At 42.7% G+C, this 15000-nt stretch overlaps 2 protein-coding genes across 2 annotated transcripts in view; one reads left to right on the top strand and one right to left on the bottom strand.

The window, feature by feature from the left end:
• The window catches only part of sv2ca (synaptic vesicle glycoprotein 2Ca), an 88445-nt gene extending 85635 nt beyond the window's left edge, over positions 1–2810 (bottom strand). The window contains exon 1 of the mRNA XM_063194441.1: positions 2740–2810. The gene's annotated coding sequence lies outside the window, so the exon portion shown is untranslated. The remainder of the gene's footprint in view (positions 1–2739) is intronic.
• Positions 2811–7930: 5120 nt separating this feature from the next.
• poc5 (POC5 centriolar protein homolog (Chlamydomonas)) overlaps positions 7931–15000 on the top strand; it is an 18897-nt gene continuing 11827 nt past the window's right edge. Inside the window, exons 1-7 of the mRNA XM_063195249.1 lie at positions 7931–8044; positions 8665–8748; positions 8978–9122; positions 9293–9391; positions 10157–10347; positions 10975–11151; positions 11898–12002. Coding sequence (XP_063051319.1) covers positions 8665–8748; positions 8978–9122; positions 9293–9391; positions 10157–10347; positions 10975–11151; positions 11898–12002 — 801 coding nt within the window. The 5' untranslated portion in view covers positions 7931–8044. The remainder of the gene's footprint in view (positions 8045–8664; positions 8749–8977; positions 9123–9292; positions 9392–10156; positions 10348–10974; positions 11152–11897; positions 12003–15000) is intronic.

Below are 15000 nucleotides of genomic sequence, written 5' to 3'. Positions count from 1 at the left end.
GAGAGACGGAAAGTGATGGAGCCCAATCAGACCAAAGCGCCCACAGCTGCGAGGTTTTTCTCCAGCCCGCACAAACAAACGAGAGGCTCTCTGATCTAAGCCCTGGACATATGTTCGCCCAGCCATGCCAGGTCGCAGCGGAGCCAGAGAGGAGTGAGAAAGAGAGGAGGGAGAGGAGAGAGAGGAGGAGGAGGAGAAGGAGGAGAAGTGCCCGGTCAAGCAGTCCCATGGCAAAGCTCATCATGAGCAATGGATCCCGCTTACATCTTGGCACACGCTGCACAGTTTCCTGGTTAATATGCAGTGCAAATCACTCTGAATAATTACTTGAAATGTGTTGAAAACCTAGGAACATTCTGCGTGGGAAAAAAAACCTCTTCATTTTCTTAACCGTATTTTTGTCTTTATATGAGTCTGTCTCTAAAATTGTCTTTATAATACTATAAAGAAACACCGTGATCAAGCTGCCCAATGAATTTATGATGCTGCTTTTAACAACACAGCCTTTTTTTAGCTACCTCTATGATGAACAAGCCAAGATTCCCTAAAAAGCCTATTAAGAATGAGTTGTGGCTAAATGGCCAGTTTCCAGGAATAAAAAGGACCCAAATGGGTGAGTCACACCGGCCCGCCGCTGATTTACGGGAAGTTGAGGAAGGCTCTGGTCTACGACGTAAAAGCCTCGTCATGGCAGGTATGCTGATGAAGGGCCACCATCTTGAATACAACCTTGAGTGCCCAGCCTCCAATGACACTCTGATTGCACTTAAGGAGTGGCTATAACACAGAGAGGTTATGAGTCTATTGTGCGCTTAAATGCGCATGGCCACAATTTGAACCATGTATATACTGTGGGTTAATACATATACACTATATAACTCAAATGTACATTTTACAGTTGCAGAGATATCAGACAGATGGAAATACAGCAAGCGACAGATTAAATCAACCATTTCAGACCTTGTCTATAACCAAATGAAAACAACAACATGCATGTTGGTGGATGGATTGGGCCTTAATTGCTTAAACTTCTGAAGCGTTTCAAAATCTAAACATGTGAACAATCTATTCTTTAACATAAAAGGTTGTATCAGTGCATACTATCTCGCAGCAAATATAATGAATTAACTGGTAATGTCCTATAGTATGTGTAATAACAATGCAATTCCTTGTAATCATTTCATTGCTTTCAACTCCTCCATGCTATGCATCACATTCAGGTCCATACCCCAAATAACAATGTGAACAAAGTTCACCCACACACACTGACACACACATAAAAATACTTTATGCGATATCAACCTAATTCCTTGCAGTATTGATATAGCCTACTCTTCGTGAATTTCATGGATGAAGTGCCACCTGCTCTGACTATAAACCCATTTGTAATTGTGTCGCAGAACTGCTGGTTTCTGAGATTGCAGAGTGTGTTTTTACCAAGCCCAATAGTGTAGCACTCGTATCCCCCCAATTCTAATAAATTATATTCAACATTTCATTAACTATCCACTGAAGCTCTATTGTCCCACAGTACAACATTTACGTCTTATATATCCCTTTGGCGCATCACCAAGCTAATAACTCAGTACACATCGACACGACAGGTTGATTGGTGCAAAGGTGTTATAACTCACACAGGCGTTATACAGTATCATTCCTTAACATTGAGCCATAGAGAGCTGGACCCCCAACCATTCAAGGAGCACCACTTCTCTGTACCAAGCCTGGTTTCCAGAGGTAGCCTACTGAAGCAGCACAATGCAAACTATGGTTTGCACCCAGTTACTGCACTTCATGTTAATGATCTGGGTTAGTATTGCTGGTGCTGTTGATTGGCGTAAAATTCACAACCACATTGAGAAAGGAGAATAAACCCTGATAGACGTTTATGGGATGCAGAATTTGGCGACATGTTTTGGGGAAAGTATCAAGTGCAGGAAGAAAGGTCTTTTTTAACAAAATAGAGGACATTTTAGGACACTGTTGGATTCCATGTGTTATCATGTTGGGGTTTGGTACATGGGCACGTTCAAATAACTATGCGTCTAGCACAGAAATGAACAGATAGATGCGCACGCTCTCTCACTGCAGAGTGCTTAAATTGCCCCGGGCTCGGGCTGATGTGGTCGTGCGGTGCACATTAGATGCCACGGAAGCTACTTGAGACGGGGACTTTAGAGACACACTTTTACGCGTTCCAAAGTATTATCTTTGGTCTATATAGGCTATCCCGTGCGTCTGAATGAAATAAACACATCTCACCTAGTCAACAAAAAGAAACTGCTGACATTTCTCGCAACATTTAGTCTAGTAACATGAAAGAATACCAAAGTAGTCTATCTTTTCTGCATTTTCCATTCTGACCAGTACCAAAAATGGTCATGCGCATTTTCCACCTTAGACGAGGTAGGGTATAGCCCAGACAATTTACTACCACATTTGTAGTCCGTCAGGAAAACACTGACTAAATTGCTGAGTGGGCTTAAAAGGCAGTTGGCTCGATAATGCCGTAGCCTCTATCCTCCCTACAGCCGACACTCATGTAAAAGTTAAAAACCGCGAGATGCTCTTGATTTCACGGAGCAACATGTCTAGCGGCAAAGCGTATACTCGGCAAATCTCATAAAACAGTGAGGATTTTCCTGGTCAGCAGGAAAACACCACGTATTGACTAACATTTTAAAAGCCATGGATGCTGCGTGAGTTCTCCAAATCTGCATGAGAAAGAAGATTGCTTACCGTTTTAAGGTGCGACGTAGATGGAAGCGCAACGATAGCAACCCATTGTTATAAAAGCCTTGTTGATAGCGCGTAAAGAATCAGTGTGGTATCCTTTTACTGCAAGAAACTGAGGTAGGCTAGTTGCTGCCGGCAAGGCTTTCCCCGTTGCAGTTCTATCTCTGCAGTGAGCTACTTGAAGAAAGGCAAGAGAGAGAGAGAGAGAGAGAGAGAGAGAGAGAGAGAGAGAGAGAGAGAGAGAGAGAGAGAGAGAGAGCGGAGTGTGTAAGAGGAGAATCAATAACTGCATATAATGGCCTGATGCGGGTAAACCCTGTCTAGTGGAATAAAGCAGAACAGAGAAGTGGTTGGGTGGAATGGGAGAGAGAACCACTGCGCTCGTGCGTCGGTACCGTCGCACGCTCTGTGCATGCCTGTGTCAGGGAGCGCGTCGGTAAAAAGCGTCCAAGCTGAAAAAGTGAGACTAGCCTGAAGAAAATCTGCCTTGTTTTTACAACCTGGTCGTGACGCAACTAGGGAAGACTGCGTATTTGAAATAATATTAAACCTCAGCTTACTGTTCCACGCTGCATCCATCCATCCATCCATCCGTCTGTCTATCTATCTATCTATCTATCTATCTATCTATCTATCTATCTATCTATCTATCTATCTATCTATCTATCTATCTATCTATCTATCTATCTATCTATCTATCTATAGTGATGGGTTTATTTTTTTTTGCTCATATGAACTTTCCATCCTCACTTCCACAAGTGACATAATTGGCCGACTATGCCTTTGTAGGATTATGCAATATTTCACTGGCACTGTGACCGAAATTAGTGCCTTTATTTTCCCCTTTTCTTTTCTTTCCTTTCCTTTCCTTTTCTTTTCTTTCATTTTCTTGTCTTGTCTTTTTTTCCCCCAAATTAGCAGTGAAGTGGTTGTGACATGGGTACCTTTCAACCTCCCACAGCCCTCTCTGGCAGAATGTCTTCTCCTTTCCAGTGATGGTGGGAGTGGGTGGGGGATGGGCAGAGGGTGAACTGTTCTGTGAATAAATGCCAAAATGGCAAAAGTTGCTGTGGCATAGCAACCGTGATGAGATGCTGAGAGGAAGTTGCTGCAAAACGAAATGCAGAAAATGTGTCATCGAAATTTTAAGACAGAAATGGATTTGCACATCTCTCTTGCCACTGAATTAATCAACTGATGCTTTATATCACAAATTATAAAGAAATAAATGAACTAGGCCATAACATGGACTTTTACAGTAGCCTACTCAACACATGCAAAGCTCTAAGCCAGAGATGGGAAACCTATGTCTCCAGCAGAGGTGTCAATGTGAGGTGTAACCTACATTTGTGGTGTAATTACAACACTAGCACATGATATTATAGCTGTTACTCCATTTATTCAATTGTCACTAACGACATAGTGTTGTTACTGAAAAACATAAAAAACCCTATAAGGACCAACCACAAACTTGATCCAACTAGTGCATAAACAGCAGCTTGTAAGACAAGTACACATGTCTACTATTTACTCAGATAAGTTACCTATTCTGGAAGGAAACAGTTTTTTTTTATTTATTTTTTTAACTTTTTTTTCCTTTTACTTTTACTTTTACTTTTGACACCTCTGGTCTCGAGGGCCTGGGGTCCGTCTTATCTGGCCCCCGACATAAATTTAATATTATGCTGTTGCTACTCCTTTTTCTCAAGAAATATTAGAAATGATAGTTGCAATACAATTAAGTCATGTTTTCAGGAGACCTAGTGAAGATGGGGTCTGTTGCAAAGGTGGGCGCCTTCAATGTGGGCCTAAAGTGCAGGGGGAAATCCTGCTGTGTTCATAATACAGGCCTTGGAAGACTCAATGAAATTTAAAGTGGCCCCTCGAATGAAAAAGCTTTCCCCCCTGCTCTAAAAGCAACAACACTTGCTCCCAGGTGTGCCATCCTTACAAAAAAAAGTTCAAATTGAAAATGCTGACTGTACCTTCACTAGGTCATTGGCTTTGCAGCTGGTGCTGAAGTTGCTGGTGTTGGAGCTGGTGCTGGTATGGCGCTGTCCAGGGTCCTGGTGCAGGATCCCCCTGGGTCTCTGATGCTGCAGAGGCCCCATGAGGGGGGGGTGGCAGAATGAAAAGCGCACAGCTGGCTTCCTACACTGCCAAGGACCCACCATGATTGGCACCCCTCCACCGGGACTTTTAATCTAACAAAGAACACAGTGCATCATTTCACCTTTTTTTTAAAAAGTAGCCTACTTCGTGCACTTGCATGCATGTATGGTGTCACTATACTGCATGGCAAACACAAAGAAACATACATGGCAAGGCATCTTAAGAAGTGTATCCATGCTTAAACACACACACACACACACACACACACACACACACACACACACACACACACACACACACACACACACACACACACACACACACACACACACACACACACACACACAGAGGGAGGGAAACAAGCTCTCTTACGCACAAAAAGAGGGAGAAAGGAGAGGCCTCTCTTTTTGTCCTCTAAATGTGGTGATTCATACAGTCTGTGACCTCAGGCCGAAGCACTCTTCCATTCACTGTTGGCAAGTGGGCTACATTTATGGTACAAATGATGGAGAGCCCAGCAGCACTTATCTTAATGAGAGACCACAGCCGAACGCAGTCTTCCACCGTGCTATTTTCATTTACGAGGGGGGCCGGGAAGGAACGTGCGTAGAAGCCTCTCATGCTTTCCATTTTTAGAGCACGCCATCGTATGTATCACAGTACGCGTGTAAAGATACTCGGCATGTCAGGAATCTAATTATATCTGTCGAGAATGAAAGAAGTCAGGTTGATCTCTATAGAGACACATACAGTGCTGCACGTATTAGAATCCACTTCTCACGCCCGGAGATTTCACTCAGCGCTTTACGGACTGTTGGAAAGAGAACACATTTGTTGGAGGGCAACAAGCCAATTAAGCAGGCCTATATAGCAAGTCTACTGGCTAACTTTCAATAAATGCATACACATTTTGAGCATCTTCTTTGTGACTGAAAATACAGTAGCCTACCTATATTGTCACAAAAATGGGTAGTAATTTGCATCTTTGTGTCAAGTATTTTTGTCTAGTAGGCCTATGGCATTTTGAATGTAACACATTCAGTGTGAGAAACAGGTGATAGGATCAGACTATCCCACAGCAACAATATAGGCCTACATTATCTGTCTAAACCATCTGCCATGCTTTTTTTCCCTTCAGCAGACCTGCAAGCAAATGTGTTCAAGCACTTCTCACCCTCTGACCTCAGCCCTATCTATAACCTATTCTGTGAAATGGGCAAACGATCCTCACACTGGTTGTTTTATTGAAGGGTCACACACACGCATGCACGCACGCATGCACACACACACATTTGCGCGCACACACACACATTCTGTCTCTCTCTCTCTCTCTCTCTCTCTCTCTCTCTCTCTCTCTCTCTCTCTCTCTCTCTCTCTCTCTGTCTCTCTCTCTCTCACACACACACTCACACACACACACACACACACACACACACACACACACACACACACACACACACACACACACACACACACACACACACACACCAGAGACAGATGCCCTGCTCATGAAAATGAACAGCCAGGGATGGTAGAGATTTGTGACGACACCGGCTGAGCTTCTTTCTTCCATTTGCTCTCTTTTCCTCGGACATTGACAAAGGCATCCTGCGTTTGTGAGCTGGCGGGGGCTCAAATAGAAATGGAGGACTTTGTGATAGAAAGTCCCTCAAAGCCAAATAATTTACTGGCTGTCGGGTTGCTGGGCCTGGCTGTGATAAATACCCTTCTGATCACATTGAGAGGTGGCAAGTTGCATTGCAGCCCTGCACTCTCTGACAGCTGTGGCCACTCAGGGAAACCCTTGCAAAAGTGAAATGGTGCATTACCCATTCACCACACCTATGACTATGATTATCACTATTATTATCGCTATTATAATTATTATTATTGTTGTTGATTTTGTTGCACATCAGCATCAGTGACCAACACCATCACCAGAAACATACAAACAACCCTCAAGAATACAGTAAACAAACAACACAATGTATTTCAAGAATGAAGAACAAGGCAGAGATATTGAGTATAGGGGAGAGCATCTTTCCCACACAGATTTCCAAAGAACCTGGCTGCGAGCAAACCATTACAATAAAAATGCCCATTTGAAGAATCAGAAGAAATTGAACTGACTGACTGAGCAATGCCAATTGCCATGTCTCTTAGCCTACTTTAATCTACTGCAGGCTGCATTATGATTATTGTGTTGCTAATCGTTTTTCATGGTGTTGAGTAGGCCTAGTTTCTTAAGGATCCATCTAGCAAAACAGCACCTTTCAGACACAACAAAACACACTATAGGCCTAGCATATCCAACTCAATTAACCTTAAAGTCCAACTTCTTTCATTGTTTTTGTCCTCTGCCTGCCAGCAGTCGAAATTGTAGCCTATAGGCCTATGGGCTGAAACACCACAAGGTGAAAACTAATGGATTGTGACTATTGTTCTGGAACAGATTGACTTGTAGGATGCAATGAAGTGAATTCCAACAGTTCTGTTTGGAGAGAGTGAATATGTGTGAGCTGTGTCAATGTGGGAGCAGTAGGCCTATACAGTAGGTAGGTAGGCCTAGGTCTGTTGAAATAAACAAAATAAATGCACAAAATTAATAGGCTAAATAAATAGGCCAGGGTAAATAGATAGATAAATAAATAAATAAATAAATACATGCATTTTGAATGAATGAATGAATGAATGAATGAATGAATGAATGAATGAATGAATTAATGAATGAATGAATGAATGAATAAGCCTATAGTCTAGCAACTGAAAGCATGCAGTAAAATATTAGGTTATACATACAATAGAGGACCTTTCTACTTCCTCTGACATTATATACTAAGACGAACACAAAATAAACACTAATATTTAGGCAAAATACTGTTGGCTACTTCAACAAACCATCAGATGTGTTTTGTGTTTTCCTGCAGCACTGCAGAGATTGCTCTGTCTGTGTACACAGTAAAGAGAACCTTTTCCGTTTATGTACCCATGGTAACATTCCAGCCAACCACAAGCAACGAAGATGATGGGGTGGAAAATCGCAACCAATCAACGTTGGGCTTTCTCGGGTAGCTAACAATTTGAAACGGCCAGTTTGAAAAGTTGTGGATACAGATTTACACTTTTCTCTGTGCTCACACTTCTTCTAAAGAAATAGAGCACAAGTCGCAGACGCAGACGACACGTGTGCCAAAAGGTACGATTTTGAACATGAATTAAAAGCTATGTAGCGCTAGTAATGAGCGTGATCTGGGAATATTGTCAAGTGTTTTTCCACATCCAGATTGTAGTTCTATGATACATGAGAAGTTAGCAACCTGGCTAATTATTCTACGTCTACAGTCGTAGTTACTCAAGTTGTCTCGTTAGCAATAAACAACGCGGTTAGCTGTACATGATTAGCTTGCGTTGCTCACTAGCAAACTGTTATTAGATGGATTATACTAAACGCCATATTAATTTGATGACGATGAAGCTAGGACAACTGCTTGGCAGCTAACGTCCCTCAGGGAGGGACAGAGCACAGAATATTCTCCAGCAAAAGAAAACGATGGACAGAAATGGATCCAATTTATATCACCTACAGTTATGTATGTTGTGTCAACGTTGCCTCAAGTCATCTTTTGCGAATACTATAACGTGGGCGTTGTCTTATCACGAATTAGCTGGAAGTTAAATGATTCGCCATGTTGTTAAACCTGTAATACGACATATTCGAATGTACTAAACGTAAACATGAGCGTGTAGGAACTGATGAGCTTTGGGTAACAGGGAGCGCAATTGGTGACTGACTTTCTGCCTTCATGCTGTCACTAGATGTCTTCTGATGAGGAGGAACCGGGTAGTCCAGCCCTGCCTCAAGATTCGGACCGGGGGAGCTCTGTGTCCTCCGAGCTACAGGTGAGTTGTGTAGTGCAGGTGGCAGGTCTTTGGAGGTGTTGTGATTTTGTGCTTAAATGTAGATCTTCACCCATTAGCAGTCAAGAGATGGCAGTTTAACTCATGTGTGTCTGTGGGGGTTATTCGTTGGATTAGGTCTACTACTCAGTAGTAACGTGTGTGTGTGTGTGTGTGTGTGTGTGTGTGTGTGTGTGTGTGTGTGTGTGTGTGTGTGTGTGTTTTTGATCAGGATGAGTATGAGCAACTTCTTCGGCACGCTGTAGTGACCCCCAAGTTTGAGCCGAACGGTTCTCAACTGCTTCAGCCGTCTCCACTGTCTGGGCTGTCACAAAACCACCCTCTGACTCAGGGACAGACATCCCGGGCTACTGAAGGTTGGAATTTGTACTGTGCGCTTCACTCACCTTTGGAAAAACATAAATGGTTGTTCAGTCAACTGTGGTGTTACTTTAGCCGAGAAGAAATGGTGTCAAATAAGCTCCTTGCCCCTTTCTCCTCTTTCACTGTCTGCTTTTGTCATGTCTGTGTCTTTGTAATGTGCCAGAGGACAGTGGAAGGCACTCAGGGACAGGCAGAGGTGTGGCATCTGCTCGAGCGAGTCCCCACCACCATCAGCATTCCCCTCGGCTCGAGGCAACAGAAGGTAGTGCACCTAGATTTTTTAAAAATGTTGCGGGGGTTGGGGCGTGGATTTTTGGCCTTTATTATGACAGTGCAGTGAAGAGTTGGACAGGAAGCGAGTTGTGAGAGAGAGACGGGGAAGGGTCGGCAAAGGACCCGGGCCGGAATCAAACCTGGGTGAGCCGCGTAGCAGACGAGTGCCCTACCGTTAGCACCACGTTAGGGCCACCCCCTGCTTTTTAACGTGGCATTCTACCATTTATTGAAATATGGTCATGTCCCACCTCCCATTGAGTTAACTGCTTGAGTTTCACCTTTCTCTTTATCTTCTAATATTCTTTATAAATTCAAGATGAAGTATCCTCCTCCAAGTCACTCTTCAGAAAAAGTTAAAATAGCCTTAATCTGTCGGCTAAATCATATTTGTTCAATCATTTTCATTTTTTCTCATCTTTTACCAAAGAGCACCTTTAGTAACCTACACGTCAAGAATAATACCGCATGGCTTGGCTGTGGCTCAGAAAAAAATTAAGGCACTGCACTGTTATCCCTGTGGACCAGGTCTGGTTCTGAGCTTAAGCTGATGTCTCAATTCTCTCTCTCTCTCTCTCTCTCTCTCTCTCTCCTTTCTCTCTCTCTCTCTCTCTCTCTCTCTCTCTCTCTTTTCTCTCTCTCTTATTTCCTGTCACACTGTCAAACTTTACTGTATGAATAAAGGCTTAAACAATCTATTTAAAAAAACAGCGCCACAGCCCTCCAAACCTATTCTTTTGTTTTGTTATGTCAGACTTGGAGATGATGCGTAGATCTCCAGGCAGTGAGCGCCTACGAAGGTCCCCGTCACCGCGTTCAGCAGTGGTCACGCCCAGGTCCGACATCGCTGATGCGGTCTTTACTGTGGAGACCGAGGTGTCCGTTTCTGAGGAGAACATGTCCAGAATGGAGAACCTCTTGGATATGTGGAGCAGTGACCTGAAGGTTGTTGTTGTATTTTTTTCATATTATTATTATTATTATTAATGTTAAGTTTCTTTCTCTCTCTCTCTCTCTCTCTCTCTCTCTCTCTCTCTCTCTCTCTCTCTCTCTCTCTCTCTCTCTCTCTCTCTCTCTCTCGCTGTTTCTCCCATGTGGACATTTTTCTAATGCCAACTTCAGTCTTCAACAGTTATGACAATTTGCTTCAAACCTTGTCATTTTTGACTTTACACTTTAAATTACTTAACTGTGGAAATGTTTCTAGAAGCAGCACATAAGTGTAAGGTGTCTTACTCACTGTAGTCGAGGCATCCTAATGTGACCACAAGGCTAAGCAGCACTATGGTTTGGCTGCCATATATGCGCCATGCATAGCAAAACGTGTCCAACGTTTTTTTCACACTTGACACGCATGTAACAGCCTTCGACATTGAGGGCGATACTTGCGTCACTGTGGAGAACGAGGCAACATGCTTGGGACAATGTACCAAAACCAATGACTGTGCCAAAACACCTTCTTTATGCAGGCTATTGCATTCTCCAAAGTGACGCATGTTAGCTCGTGTTGAGTATGTAAGCCCCCTAAACGTTTTTTAAACACATTTTTCGCCCCTGCTCTGTCCTGGCCAGACCAACGTGCTGATGGAACTGAGGAAGTGGAAGTTGGCGTTTGCCGAGCAGCACAAGCTGGTCCTGAGGAAGGAGAGGGAGGCCCACGCGGCTAACATGGCTGCCCAGAACGCAGAGATGGACAGCCTCCGCGACCTTTTGCACACCTACGAGATCTCCAGCCAGCGGAAGGATGAGGTATGTGTGTTGCTATTAAATGAATCAATTCATCAGTTTATATATAGCACATACTCAGTTATCGTTCAAGGTAATAATAATTGCAATGTTAGACTTTACATAAGAAAACGTTAGATGCATTTAAAACCTTATGCATGTGCCATGTTTTTCAAATGGCTGTAATATGGTAATATAATGGCTGAGGTAATTTTATGAAACGTGTCGCTGCTATAATTGTATTTCACCAACATTTCAGTTCGCTACTTGGGTGATCTTGTGAAAGGCACAAGATGAAACCGTGAAAGTGCTCAGTGTGTCAGCAGTTTTTCTTTCTTAGTTAATTTATGTGTCTAGGCGTCATATTGTATCCCCTTTGTATCCCCTGCTTTGGAGGCTGTTTAAAGCAGAGATGCTTTAGGGGATGCAACATTGACTCAAATGACTGGAGTGGATCTACAATTCTTTAAAAAAAAAAAAACAACGTAGCTAATATACACTCTTCGAGCCTGTCACATTTTGGCATAACTGACAGCTGATTAGGCTGTTTTGCTCCACTGCTGCCATGGTAATTTCCCACCAGAAAGTTTGGTGCATCGCATCCACTGGCATTGCATTACTATCTGCCAGATGAATTTGAGTGTTTTGTGTCCCACAAAAACAATCCCCCTCCACCCTTATTTTGCTCCATCACCCCCACCAATACACTAAATTCATCCAATGGTGGTGGTGGTTGTTGTTGTTTTTGCTTCTCTGCTTCCTACTGGCAGGTGATTAAGAACCTGAGCCTGGCCCTTGACAGACAGCGGGAGCGGCTGGAGATGATGAGGTCATTCAGCCAGTGGAAGATGAGGTGTGGAGCCGCTCGAGAAGAGGTGACCAGGGGGAGGGAGGGAGAGAGGGATGGGGGTGTCTTGGGGCTGGGAGAGAGAGAGAGGGAGGGATGGAGGGAGTCTATGGGGTGGGAGAGAGGGAGGGAGTGACTATGGGGTGGGTTGGGAAGAGAAGAGAAGACTGGTGATGGAGAGGGAGGAATTGATAGATAGAGGAAGGAAGGGAGAGAAAAAAACGGAGGGAAAAGATGGATGGATGGATGGAAGAAGGGAGAGGAAAGGCGAATGGGTGACTCGGAGGGAGAGGGTGGAGAAGTGATGGAAGAAGTGGGAGGAGGGAGTGTTGGGGAGGCCAGAAGGGGCAGGGAAGAGGCAGACTAGAGGGGCAGGATGATGACAGTCGGCACATTGCCAGAGTGACCTTTTGTCACTACTGGAGTTGTTTACTTGTCTTGATTCTGAAGTGTTACATTATTTATAAATGGTCACAGGCAAGGAACACGTGGAATTTGGGACCTATGACGACCCCCTGTTCATATGGAGATTAAAAATTCATTTTCATGTTTTATTTTGCATGTGTACGTTCAAAACAACACTAAGTAAAGGTTTCGTTAAAGGTGCACTGTGTAAACCTGGTTCTCACGCGATGGTTGTTACCAACCATCTGGAACATTGACAATCGCTTAGCTCTGGAAAGGCGCGGGTATGTTCAAAACAGCTCGAACTTGATTGGAGAATTCACGTGGCTTTTTTAAAAAAAATCACTACTACTTCAACCACTGACTTGTATATACCCCGCCCCGCAATTTTGGTTGGACCGACCATGAAATATCTGATGCCGTTTCAGCTCGTCTAAGATTTCCAGACCCTCGTGCGAGCTCACGAAGTTTAACAAAGATGCACGAAGGGTCTGCGTGAGAGCCAGGCTAGCACTGTGTAAGATTGTGGCCAGAATAGGTATTGCAACTATGCTTCTCATTGAAATTGTGCTGCCTTGTTCCAAATTTGATCTGTTAATGAATATTTACTAAGTAATAAGTATTTACTACTATGACCAAAGCGAAGTAACTTTTGCAGCTAAAAATGTCTATTTCTGGAAATTCAAAATGGCGGACCCTGGAGAAGATCCCCCTTTTCATGTCTGAAAAGTGCAATTTTCCCGGCCATATCGAATACTTAAGTATTTGTTATTTGTTTAAAAAGTATTTTTTAAAAAGGTAACATTTGTGAATGGGGAGCATGGATTCGGGAAATTAACTTCTAAAAATATTACACGGTGCACCTTTTAGACGTTAAAACGTCCACAGCCATTTCAGCGTTTCACCAACATCAAACAGGTTGATAGGCAGTTCTGAATGTGCCTTCATGCACACTGAGAAACGGGTCGCCTCCCTAGTTTTCTAGCAGACATTTTGGCTTCCAATCCACAAAAAAACCAACCTGTCATGCCGATAAAGACGGGTTCCCATGGTCATGGAAATCTTGGATTAATATTTTATATTTACTCCTAGAAGTTGTATGCTGACTTCAACACAGTTAGGGTGATGTTGGAATGGAATATTCACTTAAGGTCATGAAAAACTTTGTCTGTGAAGAAAGTTAAAAAACTGCATACTGACAGCATCACATACCATTTCAAGTCTTCCTCTCTGGTTCTCTTCCTGCTGGGCATGACACAGGGCCCTCGACCTGCCTCCTCTGACCACTTATTTCACTTTACTCCCATGGGGCACCTCCACCTGTAGTCCTCAGTCATCCCCCGAATGTCACTGTGCCAATTATGGCCATAGTGGAACAGACACATTCCCTATTGCCAATTATATGCAGGGCTGAAAGGTTTCAGGTTTTAGGCAAATGTTTCATGAAGCATTGGGCATTTGAGATTTTTTTGCCCATCCTTTCTTCCATCTACAGCATATTCATAAATATTACCTTTCTTTCTTTCTTTCTTTGTTTCTTTCTTTCTTTGTTTGTTTGTTTGTTTCTTTCTTTCTTTCTTTCTTGTTTCTTTCTTTCTTGTTTCTTTCTATGTTACTTTGTATAAAAGCATTAACTGAGTGTAATGTTGTTTTGATGCTTTTAAAAAAATGTTTGATATCCTTCTCTCTGTGTGTCTGTAAAGATTGCAACAAAGATGTATGCACACTTTTTTATTTGTCAATTAAAAATTGATAATTTGCCATTTATAAAAAATAAGTGCATACATTTTTGTTTCAATCTTCATAGCCTAGGTTTGTTCATTCTTTTGTTCTTTTTAACACATTGACTACCAGGTGTTTTTTGAAATGTTAGCACAAGACTCCCAGCCAGTTTCATCATTTTATGTCATTTTCGAACAGCCACCGAATATTTTATCTTAGACCCACAGACACATGTTAGGGCTTGTTCTTTACGGCATGCTTTTATCCTCTTCCATTCTGAAGTTACTTTAGCGAAAAATGGCACTTTAACCCATTCGAATGGAGAAAAAGCCTTTCACGGATGCGCTCTTTGACTCTCAGAGTTTAAATTGAGGATCTAAGTATATTTTCAACAAGAAGACCAGTCGCTTCCAAGTTAACTATTTTCATGAAAAAACACCTGGATCACTTCTGTTTACTGCTAATATTATCACTGGAAGAGCTAGTTACTAGTGTATCCTGATGGGCATGTCAGTCATTCAATAGCAAAAAGTAGATGCGCCGAAGTACACTCACCAACGTTAGTTTCTGCTGCTGTGTTGTGCTGTTTTTTTCATTCCAAACTTCCATTTCCATACCTAATTTGATGACAGCAAACCTCCTTATCCTTCTGTAGGCCTGTGTTTAGGATAAGCTAGCAAAGCCCTGACAGGAAGCTAGGTATGTTTTGATTACCCAGGCGCCTTGATGTGACGTGAACAGGAAGTGTGCATGATTTCATTCGCTGTAATAACACTCAAAAATACTGCATTGTGATAAGTTGCACAGATGAAATATCCAAATAATGACTTTGTAGGAGTTTTGACTGTAGGTGTTTTCATGATCTATGTGAGTTCTGTTCATCACATAATTACGAAAAT

Source organism: Engraulis encrasicolus, chromosome 3, assembly GCF_034702125.1.
Source record: "Engraulis encrasicolus isolate BLACKSEA-1 chromosome 3, IST_EnEncr_1.0, whole genome shotgun sequence".
Classification (NCBI taxonomy): domain Eukaryota; kingdom Metazoa; phylum Chordata; class Actinopteri; order Clupeiformes; family Engraulidae; genus Engraulis; species Engraulis encrasicolus.
Note: the sequence above shows the minus strand (reverse complement) of the source record. Positions and strands in the feature narration are given on the sequence as shown.